Here is a 25667-nt window from a genome sequence, read left to right as displayed (position 1 = left end):
CTAACTGATCCGGCAAACTTCGGAACCACGGAAAGTAGAAGTTCATTGATAGAGAAAAAACTGAGACTACTTAATATCTACGTTCTTGAAAGTTATACATGCACAAGTAATTATTTTTTATCTCTAGACTCTGTATTTGTACTTTTGTAGCTTACAATTGCTGAGACAAGTTACGATTTCAATGACATAAAAAATTATCTAAACGTTACTTGAAGTTATTCAGAAGACGTGCGATCATTCTTACCTGGCAATATTTCTTATGGATAAATAACAATGTACCCAAGGCCTAAAAATAAAGTAGGTGGAAAAAAATAACACTACCGTACCGTACTACAAAATTACAACACAAATCACGCTCAAATTCTCATTAAATAAATTTAATTCTATTCAAGTTCGTACATACCACAATATTCGGTTAATAAACGTTATAAAAATAGCAAAATCTGGATATATTAATTTGGCAATTGTAATAGCAGGTGCCTTTCATTAATAAGAACATAGGAAAAGAATTTGGGTAAATATGTCGCGCCAAGTGGATTCTAATTCTAATATTACCAAATTACTAGATGGCTTAGCTTTAGATGGCGACGAAAATACTATTTGTGATTTTACTATTGCTGATCAAAATTGCGTTGCTGAATCTCAAGGTATTACACCTACCACTTCGTCAAATTTCAAACCGGTATTAGGCAGCAACGTCACTTATGTTGTTGCTTGTGTCATTATAAATGAATCTAACGAGGTCTTGATGATGCAAGAGGCTAAAGAGAGTTGCGCAGGCAAGTGGTATTTACCGGCTGGACGCATGGAGAAGAATGAGACCATCGTGCAGGCTGCAGCAAGAGAGGTTCTAGAAGAAACAGGACTTGAATGCAATCCTACGACCCTTCTAGTGGTGGAGACTGCAGGCGGAATGTGGTACAGATTTGTCTTAACTGGTGAAGTAGTTGGTGGTGAACTAAAGACACCTGCAAGAGCAGACAAAGAATCATTACAAGCTAAATGGATCTCTAATCTACAAGAAATAACATTGAGATCTAATGATATTCTTCATCTTATTGAAAAAGCTCAATTATACCACAACAGGAACCGTGACAGTCAGTGGCATAAAACTATATTACCTGCACTAGCACCACATGTTAAAGATTTATTGAGGTTGATAGTTGTCATCAAGAAGAGAAGTACAAACAAGTTGCATGTGTTGCTAAGTGAGAAAACTGCTTTACATTTTCCAACATGTGAAATTAATCCTGCTAAAAGCCTTCATTCCACATTAAGAAGGTTTATGGTAGAGATGTTTGGTGCTGATGTAGGGCAACACAGGCCCTTGGGATTGTTGAATTTGGAACATGATCCAACAGCTGATGGCTGCTGCCTGACTCTCCTTGTAGCTTTCAGAGCACCTCTAGAAGAGGTTCCACTTATTGGTAAGTGTGTGTGGCAAGAACTTGAACGAGATGTTGAGGACAGATTACTAACAATCATTACAACAAAAAACTCATCTGTAGAATTACATGTTGTGCGTTAATATGCTTTAAAGACAAACATAGTATTAGATTATCATATGATAAATACTCAATATACAGCTTCCATTGTTATTATGAAGTGATTAATTACTCCGTCCATTAATGTTATTGTCAGTTGGAGTAGGTGGTTCCTAGGTTTAGATCTGATATTGATAGTAATCATACCATAAAATGTTTCTAACTTATTATTACAGAACAAAATTCGAAATTCACTTTATATCATGTTAAAAATCTTGCCATTTTTAACTACTACAGATCTGATATTGGTGTAAATTATGTTTTTATGCTTCGAAAATGTTTTGATTTCAGGAATTTTGAATATATCACTTTTGTTCTATGAGTAGACATACAGATAATAATGTACTCGTTGAACATAAAATCAATACACTAACACTGGGTTAAGGTTTAAACTTAACTATATTGACATTTTTTTCATAGTGTACTTTTACTAATAACAATAACATGTACTCTGAAAAAAAAAGAAAAATGTATAACTCAAGTATTCTTTATCATTATAGTCTGAGATTGGAGGCATTCCATGGTTTTAACATAGTATTATATTGTAATATAATTAAAAAAAGATGTAAAGTATTATTTATATAAAACTTACTGAACAGTACCTGTTATTGGGTAAAAGATCTGTTTGGCCAATTAATCTTTAGATCACTTTGATTGCAGTTAAGGAATTTAGGTTTATATTTTTCAATAGAATACCACAAAGAGCTCTCTATATTGAAGGAGTGTAAAAGAAACAAAAACATAAAACAAATGACATCAAAGAATTATCCACTATTTAGTTTATAGATGCTGTTAATCAGTATTTGAATATATTGTATTATAATTATTATAACTTATTTATTACATGACCAAATAGAACTATTATCCAATTGATTCTAGACAAAGAGAATAATCATTTTAAGGGCTTATTATTAATGCGAAAGTAGCCTGTAGTTTTAATATTGATATATTTTTTTATATGAAATGTTTTATTTCTGTTATTTGTATAAAATATACTGATACTTGATTTTTTTTACTTTTGCTTGACTTGTTTATCCTCCAATAAATTATTATTCAAAACTTTTGTTTCTCTTTACTTTCAAAATTGTCTGATTATAGTGTAAGTACATATAAAAATAGTGAGAGGTCATTAAAACATATTTGTATTTGATGATTTATTTAAAGCGATACAAAAAAAACATTGCATTGACTAGAAAAATCGAATATGTAACCTAATTATATTTAATAAGTCTAAAATCTGGAAATGCATTATATAACCATAATTGCAATTAAATCTACTATTTAAAGGTGCTAATTTAGCATGCTATACACATAAATAGCGCGTAAGTAAACCCAAATCCAAATTAACCATTGCTTACAAGATGTCTTTAACTCTAATGCATAACATTTTGGACTGGTTTACTATAAAAACAACACATTTTTGTATTTCATCTATTTACACAATATGTTGGAACTAAAATTTGAAGGTATACATAATAGTCATACTTTATGAAAAACCTAAGAAGTTTACAACATAATTATAATTTCTCAATGGTATGCAATCACAACATTTTGATATTATTACAAGGGCTCTTTAAAAAATTGAATTGGGTACATTGACTAAAAACTACATTGATTATCTCATTTCAGAGTTCATACTTGTATGTTTTTGTGCAGAGGATCAGAGTCTTAACCTAGGGCAGACTACCATAAAGAAAAATTGATATACAGATAGTAAAATTAAAATGCAAAAATTGATTTCACAAATCAGGGTACATAATTTTGTTGGAGAGTTTTGAATTTTTTAAATGTAGGTTTTTGTTATCCAGCCTACAAACGGAAATCTTCGAAAAACAAATTGAAATATAATTTCAATTTCATGAGGTTAACAAACAACAAAAATCACTTCCTTAAATCATTCATTAGGAACTGTATCAATACTTTTTTAATATGTATAATGTAAGTACCTATACTATTTAACTACTTGATCAATTTCTGTAGCTGAAAAATACTTATTTAAATTTTAACAGCCAAAATCTTTAACTTTCTAATAAAATAAATGGTATCTAAGTAATCATTATGTATACTTTCTACATTATAGTAGAAATACTTCTTTGAAAACTAAATCATAACTGGCGCGTAGACAAAGCGGTTTTGACTTGAAGCGAACGCGGGTAATAAATCAATTACTACTTTCCATGAATAGTGGCATCACAATGAACGAAATTCTTTGAAACTAACTGAAAAGTACCTTATATTTAATCACTAGGATTACCATTCACTACATACGCCTTAGACCGCCTGTTTCAGAATTGTGCTTAAAGACCATTCCAAAAAAAATCATACAGAGAGCTTTACCCGGTATCTTGTTTTATGTACTTTATGGATCACTATGCTATGCTTCATCGATTTAAATATTCCGCAAGAGAGTCGTTAAATGTAGAGAATTATTAAAAAATCTATCATGAAAGATTTTTTTCACTGTACCTATATTATGAGCATTGGCCTGATTATGTTGGATAAGGCACTCTTGGCAGTGAGACCACCGCAAACCAAATTGTTTCTGGGGGAAACTCAAGCAAGGACCTTATAAGACTAGGCTCCCATTTTTAAATTAGTTTTTGTACTTGAGCATGTTTGAAAAGATTTACATAATTTTAAATTTCGTTATAGTCCTTCAGTTAGCCGTCAGGTAGCCGACCCCAACATAGTTGGGAAAAGGCTAGGCCGATCAGTTAAGAGCTTAAAAAAACCGTATTTTTTTAATTATATTCAGGCGTAAGCTAACAATTTTATATGTAGGTATATCAGTTACAGTATTTTGAAATAAATTATAATAATTTAAATAGGTATATGCAAGAAATAAATAATTTAACCACTTAGTTCATTCAAATAGCAGAACATAATACATTAATGGATAAACTATTTCCTATTAACAGTAATATTGAACAAAATCACAATTCTTATGAGTAAATTAGGCAAAGCCTCTGTCATGTATAATGAATAAATACAATGAGGGTTAGTGTCTAGGTATGCACTGTGTACTGAACCTGTCTACATACCATTGAAGAATTATTAGCCTTCGAGTTGTATGCCTTGTATCCACGAAGTCAAGTCAGCTGAACCAGGACATTCAAGGAAGTTCTCTTCAGGTTCGTCTGGGGCTAGCAGGCGCCGGGCCGCCGATTGCCCCGAAACATATGCACCATGAGCTGTAGAGTAGAAGTTGCTGTGTGTGTGCTCTCCAGCAAAGAGCAGAACAGGCTGAAATCATATAATAACAAAAATTAAAATGACGATCTTTGTTTGTAAAATGAAATAATATTTCGTTAGACGTGCCCTAGTCAAATGTATAGTCAACTATTTTTAAGACCCAAATTGGGTCACATTGGAAAAGGAAAAAGGGGAAGGGGAAAAGAGAAAGAAAATCCCAAGTTAGTCAATCTTCTGACCAAAGTGTGTGACTGTAAATAAATACCTATAGGTAATTTGTCATTTCAATTTAAGGCAAATATGCCAACTCTCCTCTTATCATATGATTAATAATAAGAAAATTAAATATTTACCTATTAACTATAAAAGCTTAATGGGCAATTTAGTAATTATAATATATAATCAATATAGATTATTTTTATTATCAACAACAATTTATCAAAAGATAAATAATGTATGAGCCAACATAAAACTAAAATATATTTTAGAGGTGCCATTAGAATGTGTGTATGATAAAGCATACCTTTTTGTCATGAACATTTCTGAATAGTGGTTGAGCTAAACTCTCAATATCACTCTGACTGGCTCCAACAGCTATAGCAGTGTATGAGCCTCTGGTAAATGTCTGTTTCCTCCAACTTGTGCTATAACATAAATATTAATAAATACATGTAACATCATAACTACTTATCAATCTGTTAAGTAAACTTACCAAACACATTTCTGTGGTTCTGGAACAAAGGGATCATTCAAAAATTTTCTAAGTATCTTTGTGCAAGTAGTTGCTACTTCCTCATTAGACAATGACTCCATATATTCAGCCTCTTTGCCTGACAACCATCCTAAAAGCAAAGTTTCTGATACTTTGCTAAATGAATATATTTTTTTATACCATGAATCAGATATATCTTCAGGTGTAGATTGATTCTCCCACAAAAGCATAATCTCAGTAATTTCAGGATTTAAAAATGGTCTGTCATATTCTAAAAAGATTTTATCTACAGTACTAAATAATAATCTTTCAAGTGATTCCATTTTGTATTGTGGCAAAGGAGGTTCAAACAAAGCTGAAGCATTTTCTTTTAGAACACCTAGGGGGATTGTACATATCACATGATTAGCATAGAAAGTCTGTCCATTTTCACAAACTACTTCAACATAATTAGAATTCTTTTTCTTTGGTTTTCTTGTGATATCTGTTAAGGAAGTGCCTTCTCCGGGATTCACAGTTTTATCAGAAGATGATGTTTTAGAAATGTCCTCAATAACAGTTTGATCAGAATCCTCAGACTCTTCTCCCAAATCTTCAAGAGGTCTTGTAGAGCTATGATCCCCTGAATCCCAAATTATTTTTTGTACAGCATGTTCCTTCAATACTCTCTCAGAATCAATGTTCTTAGTCAGAGGTCCCAAAATTGAACTATATCCAGTTGGTATCATTATATTTCCACCTTGCAATTCTGTGTAGCTACCTAACTCTAGGAGATCTATTTCATCCATACTGTTACACCCGGATATGCAGGTTTCTCTTTTTAACAAGCAGTCAAATATCAATCTTCTTAATTTCTTCTCTTCAGAGGATGGAAGTCGTTCTAGATATATAGTTGCCTCTAAATTGATGTGTTCACCAACACTATGGATGTCAGGTGGGGGTAAATATTGACACAAGAAGTACTCCTCACAGCGTCTTAGGAAACATACATAAGCTTCATGAATCTCGTGTAGTACTCCGAAGGGTACTTGTTTTCCGTCTTCTGTTGCTGCTATAACCTTATGCGGTTTGGGTATGTTTATAATATTTACAAGACCGTTAGCCATAGCAATTTCGAAAATTGGATTACCCAGTACTCCATGAATCCAATTGGCTCCAAGTTCAACGTTTAAACTTTTCATTGGTATTGAAATTATACGTCCTCCTATTCGTTTTCTAGCTTCTAAAATTATAAAGTCTTGCATGCCATTTTTATGAAGGTAATTGGCGGCAGCAAGGCCAGCCATGCCGGCACCAATAATTAAGACATTGCACTTATTAGTATCACATTTTTTACTAGAATTTAAATTTTCGTCACCCATAATATTGAAAATTGAAGAATACTTGTATTATTTTGTCAGTATTGTCACTGCACTTTTGACGTTCAGCTGGTTACGACATCTTTGTCCTTCAGTACAAAACTACAAAATGTTTTGTCTGTGGCAAAATTGTAAACTAGTGACAAAAGCTCAATCATTTAAAAAAACAATGTTGCCAAATAAATAATAAAAGGTTTCCTTCCGTAAAAATATTAGACCATCAGTTTACTTTTGAAATAATGTAAATTATTATATGCTCATTTTGAAAATTTTAAATTTATGGACGTGGTTCTTTGTCCTAAAACTAATTTCATCCTCTTATCATTACCCAATAACATTAGTTACTTTTTGCATTTAGTAACAAGTTACTTGTGAACATTTCTATAGCCATAGACAAAGATGTTTTGAGTCCTCAAATAGTATGAAAACTGGGTTTGCGGATCCATTCTACTTCCGCCTAGATATTTCAAAGCAATATCATTTGTCTCTTTTCTTCTTATGCAGTTTCCAATAGGTTTTGCTCATTTTAGTGACCTTTGAATTTGCTGATTAATAATATTATTATCTTTGTTTACTTCGTATAGCTGAGCAGTGTTTTTGTTATTGTGGCAATTCTATCCATTGAATATATTGAATTACTTGTTATTTTCGTTAATATTAACACATATAACATGAATAAAAAGTATTTGTGATAGGAATAATCGTGGATTACATATAAATCTAATAAAACTATTGTTTGTCTAAATTCAATATCGAAAGTCATTGTGACTAACAAGTGCTTACGAATTTTGTTTAGGGTTGTGTTTGTTAGACTTATGTAATCGAATGATGAGATTAATCAGTTTTATCCTGATAAAAGGGTACGATACATTAAAATCCAACTTTTATGTTGGTTCAGGAAATAAATAAACGAAGATAAATAAGTATAACACGTGGGTTTCACTGTGAATAAATCGATAGAGACGTAAGACGCGTGCGCCAATCTCTATCAACAAGACTATTATACGTCAAGGTCACTGGTTACAAACACGTGCGATGTCGGATTCTATTTACACACATGACTTTCTTCTCGAGCCAGGTATAGAGATAAAACAGGAGTCGCCATTAGACGGAACGATGTCTGCTTCCGTGCCGATCCCGCAACGGCGAGTGGATCTGGGGGACTTTAATACAGATCTAGATCTGTGTTTACAAGACAACTTGGTTGGCTCCTATCACAACATGCCCACTCTTCAGTACAATAAGCTGGCGTTTGAGATGGACAGCTCTTCTAAAGCAGAAAACTTTAAAATGGATGATGACGATATTTTTCAAGTTGACAAAGCTGATTTAATACTGGGACCTACTCTCGCGGAACTGAATGCAAACCCAGATGCGCTGTTGGATGATTTGAATTTCGATGATCTGTTGTTACCGGAAGAAAGTGGCTATTGTGTTCAGATAGGAGGTGCAATGAGCGGTTCTCGTCGAGGACCTAATGCTATTCAGGCTCATAACATAATGGCTTCTGAGAGTCCCTGCAGCCCATATGGACATGCGCAGCTTGCATTTTCTCCTACAAGTCAGCATAGCTCAGCTTCATCAAGTTTTGCTCAGCCTATGAACCAGCTGCCAGAGCTCTTGCTGCGTATGGATGGATATAGTGGGGAAATAGCTCTGGGGCAGTCAGTTCCAGCATCATCGGTGTTACTTCCATACCCAACAAGTGTGAAGCCCCAACAGTCTCAGCTCTCCTCTTCGGCACCAACTCACCTCACTATGGAACAGGTTGTTAATTTTGAACTATATTATTGTGACAGTTAAGCAAAGATATTTTTAAATCATTAGTCATGTAAATGATGAAATTAACCTTAAACTTTTCATGTTCTATTGCTTAATAGATTTGGCAACGCCGAGAGCCTCGCAAGCATTTGTTGTCTACTAGTTCTTTGGCTGAGGCTGGGTCAGCATCTTCTCTCTCGGGAGGTCTCCTTAGCCCTGGCACTGGAGACTTCTCACAGGATGAAGATGACAGAGACATTGAATCTGATGAAGACAGTGACAGATATGAAGACCTCTCTTCTGATGGTATTAGCTTTATTACTTACTTAGTATCTTTGTTTACTTTACTATTGTACACTGCACAGAAAATACTATTTGCAAGTTTACCATACAACATTTTTTACATTGCTACATTTGCTACCCAACTAATAACCAATGGGGCCTAGTTTAGGAGACATTGTAGTGTAAATAATATAACTTGTTTTAATTTGCATATAAAGTAGTTTTGTAAACACTATTTCAGAATCAAATGATGAATCAGAGAGTAAGCAAGCTCGCCACAATGCTAAGAAGGAAAGATTCTTTTGGCAATACAATGTTCAAGCAAAAGGTCCCAAGGGTCAAAGGCTCATTTTGAAGAACAAATCTGAAGATCCTCATGTTCTGAACTCTGTTACTGATCCTGTGTTCAGTCCTAGTTGCAGTGTCAGGGGTATAAAGCACAGGTAAGATAATCAACAATTGTATCAGACACAGAACCTGTTTGTCAAAAGAATTGCATACTAATAATAACTCAGACTGAATTAATAGGTTGTTGTTGGTATATTGTGTTCCACTTATTTGAGTTTTTTGTTATTTTTATCTATTTCTTCAATCTAATTAAAAATACACTTGTTCTCAGTGGAAAAGCAAGAAAAGGTGATGGCAATGATCTAACACCAAACCCCAGGAAATTGTACCTGATTGGAAAGGAACTGGATAATTTAGGCAAAGTGATTAATGACATGATACCAGTTAGCGAACTGCCATTCAATGTGAGACCTAAAACTAGAAAAGAGAAGAACAAACTGGCATCTCGGGCTTGCAGGCTGAAGAAAAAAGCTCAGCATGAGGCAAATAAACTAAAACTGCATGGGTTGGAACAGGAGCACAGTAAGTATCATTAAGATATAAAGTACAATATTGCTTTTGAAATAAAAACAAATCGGCATTCAATTTTGCACAAAAAAAAAGTCTGTGAATAAATATATTTATTTTTCAAATTCTAGGGCGCCTCCTGAATGGAATAGCACAAATGAAGCAAGTACTGAGCAGCCGAGTCACTAATTCTCAAAACAATGTCGACTGGAATGCACATGTCACAAACATAGTTAACACAGCCACAGGTAATATTCTACCTATAGCTTAATATGTGGAAAAACTGTATTATGTTAAAAAGGCTTTTGATGTCATTAACAATGTTTTTCTGTATTGCAGAGATTAAAATAGGAGGCCTAACTTCAGAATTCGTCAATAAAGTACTGGACAAAGTCAGAGCAGGACAGAATAATGGTGGGTTAAATGACATTTAATTTCTTCAAACTACAGATTTGTGAGTAACAAAACGAAAGGCTGTTCAATGTACCTCCAAAGTTATTTAGAGAAGAGAGTTTGTCTATCATATAAAAGCTTAATCAATTGTCCAAGACAATTTTATTTTTTTATGGTAACAAGAGTAGATTTAGTCACTAGAAGCTTTACAAGGCAACTAGGGGGAATATTAATGTAATCCTCATTTATTATTATTATGCCATAAGTTAGGTGTCAGTGTCATGTCTAATATGTAAGTTAATATTATTCATAGGGATCGAGGTTTTTAGTAAACACTATCAGCACTCAAATGCTTAGATAGCATGCTGTGCTTTTAGTGCTTACTAACATTAAGGTAATCTACACAAATAAATCACATGTGTACCAATCCCATACTATTTACAAGGATGTTGTACTATCATCAAGTTACATAATTGTATGACAATTTGAAAGTGAATCTAGTCAGACACTATAAATATTTATAAGCAGCAAAAACTAATACTACATTCCTTCTTCAAATCATTTCTATAAAAGTAATTCTATCTGGTAAATGCTAATAGCTAAACAAAATTAAAAAGAGGTATATTCTGTTTAGTTTTAGCTAGTCGGAAGTTCTTTCATAACTTCTTTGTATACAATAGAACACTGTTGTATGAATCTAATAGATATAAATAAAATATTTTAGCTGTCTAGACCAAAAACCAAATAGTAATGCATATGCTTTGCAAAAGATTGCAAAACACATAGTCATTGCATAAACAGATACTGTTTTTTTGTGTTGTCATGCTTTAATAACATTTACATGTTATTATATTTAAAACATTTTATAATTCTCATTATCATTTATTATTTTCCTGTAAATATATATTTATATGAATGGGAAAGTGGTGATTTATATGTGTATGAAATAGTTCTTAAAATATTTTTCATAAAAATTTAAATCTCTAAAGGTAATTTTTTGTCAGTTTGAAAATAAAATCATATTTATAATCGGTTTACGAAATCGTATATAAAATCGTTAGATGATAACATTTAATAAGTAAATAATGATGGCACAATATAAATTCTTAGATGTATTCAAAAGATAGATAAGAACTAATGGCTTAGCTATTATATATTTTTTACTTATTGAAATATTAAAGGGCAATGTAATGGCTACTTTGTCATATACTGCTGAGTTTATGACGTTAACACAAATCAATTAAAAAGCAAACTAGAAAATTCAATTACATACCATGTTAGAAGGGAATATACCCCTATTATATATATTTTGTGAATAAAAGAATATATTTATTTTTGTTATAATTTCTATTAATATTACAAACGATCTGCAATACCTATACTTATAGAATATTATATATTTAGTCGTAAAAATCGTTTAAATAAGAAGTATGTTATTTTTAAGTCCTTCATATCAATCTACTGCAAATTAAACGAATTTATTCATTCATTTAATTAATTTAGTTATGTACTATGCAATATCAGTTTTAGATCGCCATATACCGATAATCAGGCTTATAAGTGAATAACATTGTGAAATAGTCTGAAATAGACGTTAATTACAAAGCTATTTTGGAACATTTTAATGTTGCGCCGTAAACGTAATGAAATATGAACTCTATATCAGCAAAATACAGTGAATTTCGAAATTGTATACGTAAATTACTAAAATAGTTGACTTATAATATAACTTAAATATAGTTACTAACAATTTTCAAATGACCTTCTTTAATAATCAAAATATCACTTTCTGTATTTAGATCTATGGTAGACTACATCCACAATGTTATCCACTTCATACGATACCTCAAATATAATCAGGATAGGAGCTAATCTATCTTTGTAAGCTTATCAGAATATTTTTAATTTATCATTACGCATTTTGAAGCTCCAATCATAATGCTTCTTTAGTGTTAGTTAAGTATACATGTACTCCAATTATATATATTTTGTGATCGTATTTCGGATTTTATATCGTCGTTAATAGTTGTATTTAGTCTAGTTGTAAATAGATCCTTGTTATCTTTTGTTTATTGTTTAAAAACATGAAATATAATATGTTCTACGGTCGAGGGTATGCAAGAATTAACAACTAACAAGGGTTTCAATATCGAAGTGCTACTGTAGATATTGTCGACGGTACTATGGCATACTTGCAGAGACCATTCATATGATATCACATAAAATGAATAGTATATTGTTAAAGTTTTCTTGATCAAGGCCAGTCAAGTACAATTTTTTATTCAGACAAAATTATTTATTCAAGTTTGTAGAGAATTATTAATTGTTGAATATGAAGACGTCAACTATCGACTTATAGTACAGCCAAATGTTTTGATGGAGGTGTTATTGTAAGGCCTAGTACAAACAATAAATAGGAACCTAAAGGCCATGTCAGAAAGTCGCCAAGTACAACATTGTAGAAAGATACCCCTATAGGGATAGCCGAGGTTTGAGATCGAATTGGAAGTATAATAAATATGTGTCCTATCTTAGTAAGGTCAGCTACAACTGCTGACAAAATACCTCTACTAGAGACGATTATAAACATATACTTGGTTTGTTGGCTTGTTGATTTTCGTCAATCTGTTGTCATTGTTGATTTAAATTTACAGATTCTTGTGTGTTATAACAAAAGCAGTGTTTTTTTTACATGGCGTATCTATCTATAAATTTATTTGTTAGCATATTTGTGTTACATAAAACCAAACTCAAACTGGTCTGCGATCCAATAGGCTGTGGTTATTTGTATAATTCATAAGTTTTCTGTTACTTTTAATTATTTACTTTATTAAATATTTTTAATTGATTGTCAAATTTATGTTAATGTATTAATGTTGAATAAACTTTTACGATATTAAGTATTACTTTTAGAAAGAAATGTGTCGTTATTTCTTACCCTGCCTTATTTTAAGTCCAAAGTTAGCCATATTTGAAATACACCAGCAATACAAAGAACTAGTTTTATAACAGCAGGATATTTTAATCGACTGGTTAGGTCACCACGCCAAACCCATTGAGCGTGACTTATCACAGGCTCAATTCCTGCATAGCACAAGCATTTGTGATCCACGAATTCTTGTCCTGAGTCTGGGTATCTCTGTGCATGTTACTTGGAATGTTGGTGAAATCCCTCGCGACAGGCTTGGACTCTAACGACAGTCGTTTTTAGGGTTCTGTACGTCTGAATACAAAAACGGAACCCTTATAGGATCACTCGTGTGTCTGTCCGTCCGTCGCTTACAGTCAATTATCTCCGAATCTATTAGACCGATTAAGTTGAAATTTGGTACACATATCAATTCCTGTGACCCAAACACAGAGGTGTGACGTGAGCAGATGAAATCTGTATATGGGGGGTCATTTTGGGGGGGAAGGGGAAAATTAAAAACTGCATCGTGTGGCATGTAAAATGAAAGGTCTTGTTGAGAAGATCTTAAATGTATTCAGATTAGATTATAGGAAAACCTGCAAGAAGTCCATGATATTAAAATAACATGGTAAATCACTCAATATTGTGCGTACCAACTTACATTTGCAGGTGGAATGTGTGGGAGAACATATTTTTTAACTCCAAAAACATGATAGGTAACATCGTACGGAACCCTCTTCACACGAGTTCAACTCGCACTTGTTTTTAAACAAAAATAACTTGTAGTCAAGCTAACCTATATTTGAACCTATGTGTATTATACTAAACTTAAATATTAGACTTCAAATTATATTTTATGAGGAAAAATAAATCATGGAATGTTTTTCACAAATGTTTTATTTTGGTTTATCTTTTTCAAAGTAAGGTTGAAAATGGGTTGATACGAAATTATATGTTAAAAATAAAGATATTTTATTTCATAAGATAGGTGGTATAGTGAATAATAAAGCATATGAATATAGTAAAAGTTTAATCAAATGTATAAGTTTGAGTTCATTAAATTGGTTCTGTGTATGTTTTCCACATGTGGTATAACATCTAGTTTCTCCAATAAATCATACAATTCTTTTATTTGTTGTTCTTCTGGATGTTCTATGTAACAGACTACAGCAATTGCAGGCTGGTCCATGGTTTCCCTCCAACAAAGTACTGAAAATAATAAAAATTAAGTTTAATTTTTATATAATCAAAATTTTTGAAACTAAATGTTATTAACAAATTATTTTCTTACCTCCTGCAGAAATACCTGAAATAATATTTGGTTGCTCCAAATTAGGGAATACTATGTTAATAGGTTTTGATAACTGTTTACTTGTGCATAGACTCCTGAGTATATAGTCCTTAGTTACAAGCTCAGCAACTTGGTATTCCACAAGTGGTTTTGTTAACATTGCAACAACATTTGTACTGATATTTATATATTTCTTTAATAGCTCAACTATTTCACTGCTTAACACTAAACTATAATTCCTGATCACGCAAACGTAGTTGCCCAGCTTTTTAGTTTTATACAAGCGTAAATTAACATCTGCAATAGTATTTATGAGCTCTAAGTTATGCTGAGTTCTAATGCTGTCATAGATGTATCTGCCTTCTAATATGATGAATGTATTAATATCTCGAGGAACTTCCATTTCTCTGTCAAAGCGCAACCTGGAAAAATAAGATATAAAATAAAAAAAGTCAAATATTGGCGGATAGGCGACAAAGTTCTGAGTTTTGAGTAAGTCCAAGTACTATAATAGAAATAATTTATTAATTAAATAGTTTAATTAGACTTTAATAGGATCTGTTGTATAAAATTTGGCAGGCATTTAAAACGCCGAAATCTCACTCTGTTAGATTTTCGCTGTAAAGACCATCGTCCCAATCTTCCCAAGCAGTCCTACTCGAGGGTTCATTTATCTCACCAAAACTACTCATTTTACTAAATATTTATTGTGTAGCAGAAATTTATCATCGAATTTTGAAAATACGGTATGTTGCTTTAGGAATGACTATATGTTTTTTTTGTGAAATGTCATGGAACGGAGTTGTCAGTGTCACATAAATCCACTGCAAAGCCATAGACTACGCCCATATAATGTTGTATGTGAGTAAAGCTAAAATTCGGATAGTGATGCACCAATGAATCTATGATCAATATAATTAATTCAGGTTCAAGCAATATTTTGTTTCAATTGTGATAAATAACTAGATCCAAAAATAATTAATAATTTGGTCTTTTTAGAAAATGATCTATTTGTTCATTCGACTATAAACGCAATTTTAGTCAATTCATTAAAGAGTGCTTGATATTTTCACGTATATTGACGTAGAAATAAGCTAGTCTACTCAACCATGAACCAAACCAATACCAACCATCGTAAAATATAACCGAGTTAATTCATTATGAAAAGTGTATTCGTGTGAAGAGTATATATTTTGATTGAAGTCATGTTAAAGGTGTATTTTCATGCTTTTACGAGTAATGATATGCTTGAAAAATGAGTAATGATTTTATAAATGTTTCGTGTGCTATTTCGCAGGATAAAGGACAAGTCACTTTTGAGGATAAATGGCCTGCTATGCGCCCTATAGTTTTGAAGCTTCTGAAGCAAGAACCGGTAACGCAAACAGAATGGCAAGATCTCTTTGGAGCTGTTCACTCTGTCTGCCTTTGGGACGAAAGAGGACCATACAAATTAAGAGATGCTTTACAGCAGGATATAATGATGTATATTAAGCAGGCCCAAAATCGTGTACTAGCTCAGCGGGAGGACCAAGCTCTGCTAAAAGCTTATATCGCAGAATGGGGCAAGTTTTTTACACAGTGCAACTATTTACCAACTCCCTTTCGACAGTTAGAAAATTCTATCAATAGTGTAAGCAAAGTGGCAACTTCCAATACATCCAGTGCACAGAAAAAGAATAACAACAATAACATAGAAGATAGTTTAGTAAGGAAACTTATGTTAGATTCTTGGAATCAAAGTATTTTTGTGGATATCAAGCAGAGGTTACAAGATTCTGCTATGAAGCTGGTACAAGCTGAACGTAATGGTGAATCATTTGATTCACAACTAGTAATTGGTGTAAGGGAATCTTATGGTAAGTGTACCTAGTAAATAAAAACCTTTGTTATGTTGATAAATATGTTTTAAGGATTTATTGTTAATTTCTGTCACTAAATGTTAATAATTACTTTGCAGTTAATTTGTGCTCGAACTCTGTGGATAAGCTTCAGATATACAGAGAAAATTTTGAAGCTGCTTATATGCAGGCAACAGAAGAGTTTTACAAACTTAAAGCTAGTGAACAGTTGTTGGCAAATGGAGTCCAGTCATATATGAAGTATGCTGATCAGCGTCTAAAGGAAGAAGAAGCTCGAGCTCATAGGTACCTAGAGCCCGGCAGTGGGAGTGTGGCAGCACTAACTCAGTGTTGTGAGAAAGTACTCATTGGAGAACATCTACCTACTTTACTTGCAGAGAGTGCACCTCTCATCAAGGCTGGAGAAACTGAAAAGTTACAACTTATGTTCCGTCTGCTTGATAGGGTGCCAGAAGGAGTTACACCCATACTTAGAGATTTAGAGGCACATATAGTTTCTGCTGGGCTGGCAGACATGGTAGCTTCTGCTGATATAATTACTTCTGATTCAGAAAAGTATGTAGAACGTTTATTAGACTTGTTCAAGCGGTTTAGTTCTTTAGCTAAAGATGCCTTTATGGATGACCCTCGATTTTTGACAGCCAGAGATAAAGCTTACAAATGTGTGGTCAATGACACAACTGTGTTCAAGTTGGAATTGCCATCTTCAGCTCTACTAAGAGGAACCAAAGGCACTGCTCCCGAAAGTAAATGTCCTGAGCTCCTTGCTAATTACTGTGATATGTTACTACGAAAGACACCTCTCAGTAAGCGTTTGACAAGTGAGCAAATAGAATCAAGATTAAAAGATGTTTTGTTAGTTCTAAAATATATAGAAAACAAAGATGTTTTTATGAGATATCACAAGGCTCATTTAACCAGAAGATTAATATTAGACTCTAGTGCAGACTCTGAAAAAGAAGAAGATATGGTGGAGTGGCTCAGAGAGGTGGGTATGCCTGCTGATTATGTTAACAAACTGGCAAGAATGTTTCAGGATATTAAAGTCAGTGAAGACCTTAACACTCAATTTAGAACTGATACTACCCGCCATGATGCTATAAATATAAAAATACTCAATGCTGGTGCTTGGGCCCGTGGATCTGAAAGAGTAACTGTAAGCCTTCCATTAGAATTAGAAGACTACATACCTGAAGTTGAAGACTTTTATAAGAAGAAACATTCTGGGAGAAAGCTGCAGTGGTACCATCATATGAGCAATGGTACTATAACATTTGCGAATTCCGTTGGTAGATTCGATTTGGATGTCACTACATTTCAAATGGCGGTCTTGTTTGCATGGAATCAAAGACCTATGGAAAAGATAAGTTACGAAAATTTGAGACTGGCCACTGAACTTCCTGATCCAGAATTAAGGAGGACTCTATGGTCTCTTGTTGCTTTTCCCAAACTCAAAAGGCAGTTACTATGCTATGCTCCAGCAGTGCAAAATCCTAAAGATTTTGCAGAAAATACAACATTCTGGGTTAATCAAGAATTTGCACTTGTTAAGAATGGAAAACCTCAGCGAAGAGGTAAAATTAATTTGATTGGTAGACTTCAACTGAGCACTGAGCGATCTCAAATAGAAGATAATCATTCCATTGTTCAACTTCGGATATTAAGGACTCAAGAGGCCATTATAAAGATTCTTAAAATGAGAAAGCGGATCACAAATACTGCTCTACAGGTAATACATATTCTTTTTCTTTTGGCCCTGAGTCTGAACATTTTTGGTAATCTTTTATGTTACTATTGTTAGCCAATACCTTAGTAAATCATTTTTCGAAATCAGCCTATTAATATATGTGTTTTTATATTACAATCAATGTATACAGAAAAAGCTTGACCTCGGTTCTTTTTTGCGTTGTTTTGACCTAATGTTCGAAAACTACTTACTTTGTGAAGAAGAAGCCATAGTTTTGCAGTTACTCTTGTTCTAAATACATTAGAGAGCGACGTCGATAAAGAATCCGTAATTAGCATATGGGTCCCTTGACGTCGCGCAAACAGCGAAAAGTCAGTTAATAGTATTTAAATTTTTGCAGAGTGAACTGGTCGAAATTTTGAAGAACATGTTCTTGCCATCAAAGAAGATGATAAAGGAGCAGCTAGAGTGGCTAATTGAACATAAATACATGCGCCGGGACGACGAAGATATCAACACTTTTATATATATGGCCTAAAATCTATTATTGCAAGCGTAAATGAACAAAATCAAATAAATTGTTTACCCAGGAAATGTTCTCGATAATTGATCTAGCTTTTGATTTTTTTTATAGGTAGTCAAGTTTAATTGAAATTAAATAAGAATTTTATTTACATTTATATTTGCTTTTATTAAATACATATAATAGTTCAATGTATAAAAGTAAAATACATAACATTAATTCTTCGCTGGTTCGATTGTTTCTCCACCTTGAATTTGACCCCAGCCAATCAATCTGCAAACAAAAAAATAATTAAAGACTTCAATCTACACAAGGTTGAAAAGAAAATTACACAGAAATTTTGTTACAATTCAGTTAAAATATTTTTTGTTCTGTAGTAGCAGACAATTATTATGTGTATGTCTTTACCTCCAGTGATTTTCTACTCTTCTGCTGAGGGCAACTTTCTCTCCGATTTCTGTGCACACAGGGTTGGTAAGAGCTATTTTAGCCAAATCAGCCTTAGTAGCAATTACTCTGCCTCCAGTACTCAAAGATCCAATGTTAACCAGTAACACCTGAAAAAATTAAGTTGTAAATAGTTTGCTACACTTGACCCCAATTTTGGTGAGAAAGAAAAGTTAAGCAAAAAATTATATTAGGTATCTTCGTGGAAAAAGCAATTTGCCAAAGATTTTCGATAAATGTATATTTTGTATATCGGTAAAAGCTAATTTAACCTAATGAGCCATTCATAACACTCCACTCAAAATAGAAAGACAGGATCACGGGAAACCTGCTAAGTGCAGGATTAGAGACAACATGTTGTTTTAAGAGAACTTGAAGAAATCGCTATAGCAACACACTTTCAAAGGTCCGCCTTATCTGCATTACGTTACATTCTTATAGCAATGGTTACTATAATTCTGAGTGAGTACTAGAATATAGTACCAACCTCGTTCTTAGTCAATTTCTGGACTTTGGCTGCTTTCTTGTCACCTTCAGTGCGCACTCCGAGTAAACGTTTCAATAGGTAGTACGAAACTTCAAGCTTTACGAAAATTCCCGGCAGAGCTCCAACAGCGCCAAGTACCTAGTATCAAAAAACATAATTAGGCACAGTTAATCTGTGAAATTATGTAAACTCTAAATACATATACGCAACTGAACCCATCCTGTGTTTTCACAATCTTGATATAACAGAACATGGTTCACTAGTAATATTGCAAAGTTTAAATTAATTTCTTAAAAACAATCACATCTGACATTAATTTTAATCTGATTTTAATTTTTTCTGACATACAAGAAAACATTCGTAAATACATACCTGACCAACAAGACGATCAGCACGACATAAAGTAGGTTCAATTTTAGTACCGACACCAATAAGACCTCCAGGTACAGCATATTGAAGCTCGTTCTGTTCAGCGAATAGCGATACATACGGGAGAAAATGGGACGGCATGTAAGTTTACCGTCAGCATCCTTGCTCACTAAACCTGGTCGAACCTGTGTTAAACAAAAAAGAAAACATATTTAAAATTATACTAAGAATTTTCTGAATGATTAATTATCAAAGGTGCTCGAAATTAATGCTCACCTCAATTTCCATGCCAACTGTAAGCACTCCCTGCAGAATGGAGCCACCGGCGACACCTCCCCTCAGATCATCGGACCTCACAACCAGGTTTGTTGACGTCAAACGAACGAATGACTATCATCCGAGGAGGCGACGAGAAGTCTCTCAACGGTACCGGGATCTTCTTTGTGATGTACTCACATAACACCTAAAATTACACTAAGAATGAGCAAATTCTTTCTAATATTTATTTTGGGATTTAATAACGCGGTTTAAATTAATTATTTTGGTGCAAAAAATGCCAGAGATACCTTCTCGTGAAATTAACGATAACATTATTATGAAGTTTATGTACCTCAATATTATACTTCAACTGAGCTGAAATAGGTATGATAGGAGCGCCCTCAGCTACAGTGCCCTGCACGAATTTGACGATTTGTTTCATGTTGCTCCTTTGCCTGGCCTTCCTTTACCAAATCAATCTTGTTTTGCAATATGAGTATATGTTTAAGTTTCATAATCTCGATGGCAGCCAAGTGTTCACTTGTCTGCGGCTGGGGGCAGGATTCGTTCCCCTGATTGTAGAACATGGTTAATTAAAGACAACGCAATATCGTATCTGCAGTTATTTATATTAAAAATAATCAAAGTGAATATGAGTTGCTGATAATGGGAATAAAATATGTTTATATGTTTATCTGTATTGATTTTGTACTATACCTGCGATAAGAAGTAATGCGGCGTCCATAACCGCAGCTCCGTTAAGCATGGTGGCCATAAGAATGTCGTGCCCAGGGCAGTCGACAAAGCTCACATGACGGACCAACTGGAACCGGCCAGTGCAAGCAGGTCTCAGGCACGGGAAGCTGTCGTCCTTCGATGAACCGCCCGATATGAAGCTCGTGGGTCGCGGACATTTTGGGTTGTCACATTTGTAGATTTTCGCGTTAGCGTAACCTTGAATCATGATCATCGTTTTTCATTAGACTTATGTTGAGATTAATAATGAGGACCATGAACTTACTAAACTTATTAATATTAATAAGATAGGCATATTCAGTGAGGTTTCGTTCGGTGGTTTTTTTAAAAAGCAATCTATTATATTGCGGATTTAGAGTTTATTTAACGAGTTATTGAAGAATTGGCTATAGTAGATTAGGTAGAAATAAAAATATATTCAGGTAAATTAACACTTTTATTAAACTAAATTATATTAAAAATGTAAAATTTTAGAAAGGTACTACAATAAGGCATAGTAATATAATTAATCAATACAGTAATGTCTATCTAAAATATGCCTTTAAAAAGGCTTAAACAACATTTGAGTTTGTCTCACTGACCATAGGTTTGCTACGTAATTTTTATAAGGGGCTTCTCAAACATGAGTTTCATAACCTTCTAATAATCGTTCGCCCGACCCATTCAGGGTTTTGAGAGACTAATGTGTAATACTAAATTATGAGCATAAACACCGGAACACAAACGATAATTCCAAATACAACAATTCACTAACAGTAACAAATCCATTGTTTCTAATAATACTTTCATTATATTTACATAAGGCAATTTTAGCACCTCATTATTATTTTTTGTCAAAACCCTCTTATATCGAATTGACATAAGTCGAGGACAATTTATCTGTTTACCTACTTTAGGTACAGTTCTGTTTAAAGTCGCGAGTAAAAGGCGAGTGACGCACCAAAAATATTTCATAATATTTTTAAGTGTGGTATCAACAATTATAAATTTATCAGGAATATTTGCCAAGGCAATTGTAATAAAAACGCATTACAAAAATATTTTGTGTTAATTCATACTATGTTGTGGATTTCTCATTTTCAAAAACAAGTTAGTCAATATCAATATTGTCCCAAATGAGATTCTCCTAAATTGAACAACCCATTTTAGTAACATTTTACAAAACAGTGTCATTTCAATAAGTCTGATGTATCTAATTGTAAATATTATTTATAACAACAATATTAACATTTAAAACAAGTATTTTCGGCATTTTAATGCACCACATCTACATTCAGTAAGATTTCTGAGCATTGTTCTATTTTGCTGCTGAATTTCAAATCGAGACTTAACTGGCGACACTGGAGCCACACCAGCAGTAGCTTCTGATCCACTCGGTATTTCAGTGTCGAAAGAACTATCTTTATCAACACTTGTACCATTAGCTTCTGCTTCATCATTCTCTGAGGCTTTTTGCAAGTAATCAAAACATACTTCCTCACCCATTTCAATATCTCGCGTTGCAAATAAAGCTAACATAGGTAGGTTAGGATCGAGGCAATCCGCCCATACTGCCCACACACCAAGATTAGGATCACAGGAATGATTAATGAAATGTGATACATTTCCTAAATGAGCTGCATCCACTACATAGGGATTCTCTACAGAATTAAAGTCGAGATCGAATAAATATGTCAGGCCATTAGCGTCATATTCTCGTCCACGTTTTTCAGCTTCTTCAAATGTTATAACTTCGCCAACATATTGACAAAGAAATTGACCTTGTTTAATGGGTTGTTCTGTTTTAACTCCCCATCCACAACCATTTGATGTTCGAAATATACTCAACTTAATATTTCGCCCTCCTTGTACAACACGATTACAGCATTCTGTTGAACATTTGCAAGCTTTGTTACATTCATAGATTGGTGTTCCTGGAGAAACTCTCAGTCTTTTCTTGGCAGTATAAGCAAAAAATCCGCCCTGCATACCACAGCAGCTTTTAGAACGACAGTTGCATGCCTGGCACTCACACCCAATTGGGGGATCACTAGGAATTGTGACACTACTACCAGGTATACATTGGTTAATATAGGTAAAGTTTTCAGGTGGACCTGCCAAATCAAAATTATTTTCCACTACAAGCTTTTTAGATTTATCAACCTGATTTAAATGTAGCTCCCAATGCTTTAGTTTCATTAACTGCCGACATCTTTTCTTGTTACTACATATAATTGTAAGATGTCTCTTGCTTCCTGGACAAGATCTGTAGCGTAAAGCTCTTGTTCTTCAGACAAAATAATCATTGATAGCAATTTTAATGTGAGGGCTTCTTTTAATTTAGAAATATTACTGTCTTCTATTTCAGAAAATCTCTTTATTAGTTGTTCTTCACTCAATAGATTTCCAAATGAGATCTCTTCCTTAAGTGTTTCCAATTTATTGCAATATTTTAGTTCTTCATTAACTAAAAATTCCTTCAGTACACTAGGACAATTATCTAGATGTTCAATTGGTTCCCATGTATTTTCACTGTCTGGCCATCCTTTCCATTTTATGTAGAAGTATTCTTTACCAGAATTAAATTTAAAGTCTAGAATTTTTTCAATAATGTATTCTTCTGCTTCTTGTTTGCTTTTTTTCTGTTTTTTGGCAGCAGGGACCTCTTCATCTTCGGAATCTACTGATAAGTTCCTCTTCTTTGATTTCTTCAATTTCTCAAAGAATACATTTTCATCTCTTTCATCAGCTCTTTCACGATACATTTTAACAACTGAGTCGGACAGGCGCTCTGCAACATACCATGTGTTTTGATTAATTTAGATTATCTACATTGATCTTACAAATTTAGAAACATTCAATTTAATTTTGTGGTGCTTCAATTTTCACATGGTACATTGCATAGCATCTAAATGACTATAGTTGTTTTAAAATGTTTATTTTTTTGTTATGACCAAAAGACTTAAGAGTATAGTTTTAGTAATAAAATAATTTTGGAATCTTTGTTTTGTGTTATGGTAATAATCCACTACCAAATCAATGATGAAACCACGATTGTAAGTGTGTTATTAGTTAAAATAATAACTTTCCATTACCATTTGTTAAATATGGCTAATTGAGGCATTAGAAGACATTTTTTTTGTTAATTTATATTTAATAATCAAATAAATAAATGAGAAAGACGCTTTGCTCTGCAATGCAACAATGCAGACAATATCCGTGTATTTTGATATTGAGAACAGGTTACAAAAGTCAAAACGATTGAAATGAAAAAATCATAGTAAACAAAAAAATGTTAGTGTTTTGAAACATCAGTTACTCTGATACATACCTAACTTGATGGTAATGTTCCTCTCCAGTTCATTTTTAAATCGTACAGTCTGCACTCCAGAGATAGCCTTTACAACAGTGGACTTTCCATGGGCTACATGCCCAATGGTACCAATGTTTATTGTTGCTTGCCTTGATATTACTTCAGGGGATAAGGCAGATAGTTTGGTAACATCCTGCAATCATATCAATAAGCTCAATCAATTTCTATACATATTATTAAAACTAATTGAGTTTCAATGAAAATAAACAAAAAAAATATGAGTTCTATAAAGTAAAAACAAGGTTAATGCTGTTTCACGCAAGTTGGTTATGTAAATAAACACCTTTAAATTTAAATTTTCAGCAGGGATTTACTCTTACTATAAGTAGAAGGTACATGTGTAAAACATGTAAAGGTTATGTGAAAAACTTGCAGCAGTAATACATATACAGATTCGTTATTTATGTACATCCTAAAGAGACTCATTAAAATAGTTTAAGTATGATATTTGGATCATTGAAACTTACCAATTTGGTTAGGTCTTGCTGATGCAAGTTTGACTGAGCACTTCGCCCTTCACTCGAAGCCATAATTGAAGTTTAAGCGAACTTATTCGCTCAATTATATATATTTTAGAGAAACAAATTATCAGATAATACTAGGTTTTACCACATCTAAATAGGGTATTAGCATTAAAATAAGCTAAAACGCTAACGTAGGCAACGGATTGCAGCTTGACGGACATGAACGGAGATGGCGTGCCAATGCCAAAGTTGAATTGACCAAAAAGTAAAAAAAATAGTCGATTTTAAGAGTGTGACTTAGTAACTAGGATTTGCAATATTTAAAAATAAGCAGTTTCCTGATACCCTCTTTTCCATACGTTACGAAGCGTGTTTCTAAAAAAAGAGAACTCCATGTGACGTGTTTCTTTTTTCACTACCATGCAATATATTGTCTTCAATGCCTTCATAAACAGAAATCCTGAACAAGATAGCCTGAGTGTAGCCAGCCGATACATAATACATTAATTTGTCGTCTCATTTTAGATTAATTTCATCCTTGGCAGGCGTTGGCAGGGTTTACCATAGACAGATAACGTGTTGGAGTTTTCTTTGATAAAATGTCAAAACATAACATTTGTCAGCTGGATGTCTTGTCAGAAGCAATGTTGTGTCATTCAATTCTGTCAATAAATAAATTTTAGAGGCTTTAGTTACCGCGTTATATGATAAATTATTACAAAATCAATACAAATGTGATTGTGATTAGCAGTTTTATTTAATTAGAATCGTTACAACATGATAATAAAAAATGAGGATGTACAAGAACAAACTAAAAGGTTGCGGTTTAAGTCTATATCCAACTCTCAAAATTCATCCGGCGATATAAATTTTGATAAAGGAGTTAAAGAAATGAAATATAAAGGTAAGATTGTTGGTTTGCTGAGTACTTGTACGAGTGGATTAAAATTAATAAATGGACTTTAGTAAGCAAAAATATACAAGTTACACCTACTTATGTTTCAGATGGAGAAAAGGCAGCCTCCTTGTTTGCATTCTTGCATGTGGAACTACGCGAGGCTATTTGTTAGAACATGATGAAGAACGGTTTTCTGCTAGACGCGAGAAAGTCTATTCTTTCATAAAGATCCTCAAGAATTAGAGAAATTTATGGCATATGGATT

General features: G+C 33.3%; 7 protein-coding genes across 7 annotated transcripts in view; 4 read left to right on the top strand and 3 right to left on the bottom strand.

Moving 5' to 3' along the window:
- The first annotated feature begins 276 nt into the window (after positions 1-276).
- Positions 277-2501, top strand: LOC113498300 (8-oxo-dGDP phosphatase NUDT18). The gene has a single exon (XM_026878267.1). The coding sequence runs from the start codon at positions 521-523 to the stop codon at positions 1526-1528; it is 1008 nt and encodes a 335-aa protein (XP_026734068.1). The 5' UTR covers positions 277-520; the 3' UTR covers positions 1529-2501.
- Positions 2502-4330: 1829 nt separating this feature from the next.
- Positions 4331-6927, bottom strand: LOC113498296 (peroxisomal N(1)-acetyl-spermine/spermidine oxidase). The gene is made up of 3 exons (XM_026878263.1): positions 5449-6927; positions 5260-5380; positions 4331-4787 (listed from the first exon to the last, which is right to left on the bottom strand). The coding sequence occupies exons 1-3, from the start codon at positions 6807-6809 to the stop codon at positions 4599-4601; spliced, it is 1671 nt and encodes a 556-aa protein (XP_026734064.1). The 5' UTR covers positions 6810-6927; the 3' UTR covers positions 4331-4598.
- Positions 6928-7373: 446 nt separating this feature from the next.
- On the top strand, positions 7374-13013 carry LOC113498297 (CREB3 regulatory factor-like). The gene is made up of 6 exons (XM_026878264.1): positions 7374-8573; positions 8687-8873; positions 9091-9292; positions 9469-9719; positions 9836-9952; positions 10044-13013. The coding sequence occupies exons 1-6, from the start codon at positions 7842-7844 to the stop codon at positions 10136-10138; spliced, it is 1584 nt and encodes a 527-aa protein (XP_026734065.1). The 5' UTR covers positions 7374-7841; the 3' UTR covers positions 10139-13013.
- Positions 13014-14021: 1008 nt separating this feature from the next.
- Positions 14022-15124, bottom strand: LOC113498302. The gene is made up of 3 exons (XM_026878270.1): positions 14903-15124; positions 14300-14721; positions 14022-14217 (listed from the first exon to the last, which is right to left on the bottom strand). Exons 1-3 carry the CDS (start codon positions 14989-14991, stop codon positions 14042-14044), a joined length of 687 nt encoding a protein of 228 aa, XP_026734071.1. The 5' UTR covers positions 14992-15124; the 3' UTR covers positions 14022-14041.
- Positions 15125-15236: 112 nt separating this feature from the next.
- LOC113498293 (cullin-5-like) lies at positions 15237-18442 on the top strand. Its single transcript, XM_026878257.1, has 4 exons — positions 15237-15513; positions 15597-16158; positions 16260-17890; positions 18249-18442. The coding sequence occupies exons 1-4, from the start codon at positions 15505-15507 to the stop codon at positions 18384-18386; spliced, it is 2340 nt and encodes a 779-aa protein (XP_026734058.1). The 5' UTR covers positions 15237-15504; the 3' UTR covers positions 18387-18442.
- Positions 18443-18513: 71 nt separating this feature from the next.
- LOC113498299 (eukaryotic translation initiation factor 2 subunit 3-like) lies at positions 18514-24704 on the bottom strand. Its single transcript, XM_026878266.1, is given in 12 exon segments — positions 18514-18644; positions 18780-18928; positions 19306-19443; positions 19678-19793; positions 19796-19859; positions 19951-20019; positions 20021-20137; positions 20285-20368; positions 20370-20503; positions 20650-20886; positions 23999-24173; positions 24508-24704. Coding segments are annotated over 12 exon segments (1404 nt in total). The 5' UTR covers positions 24571-24704; the 3' UTR covers positions 18514-18586.
- Positions 24705-25281: 577 nt separating this feature from the next.
- The window catches only part of LOC113498294 (protein TAPT1 homolog), a 30591-nt gene continuing 30205 nt past the window's right edge, over positions 25282-25667 (top strand). Inside the window, exons 1-2 of the mRNA XM_026878259.1 lie at positions 25282-25408; positions 25510-25630. The gene's annotated coding sequence lies outside the window, so the exon portion shown is untranslated. The remainder of the gene's footprint in view (positions 25409-25509; positions 25631-25667) is intronic.

The sequence above is a fragment of the Trichoplusia ni genome, chromosome 10 (assembly GCF_003590095.1).
Source record: "Trichoplusia ni isolate ovarian cell line Hi5 chromosome 10, tn1, whole genome shotgun sequence".
Lineage (NCBI taxonomy): Eukaryota > Metazoa > Arthropoda > Insecta > Lepidoptera > Noctuidae > Trichoplusia > Trichoplusia ni.
Note: the sequence above shows the minus strand (reverse complement) of the source record. Positions and strands in the feature narration are given on the sequence as shown.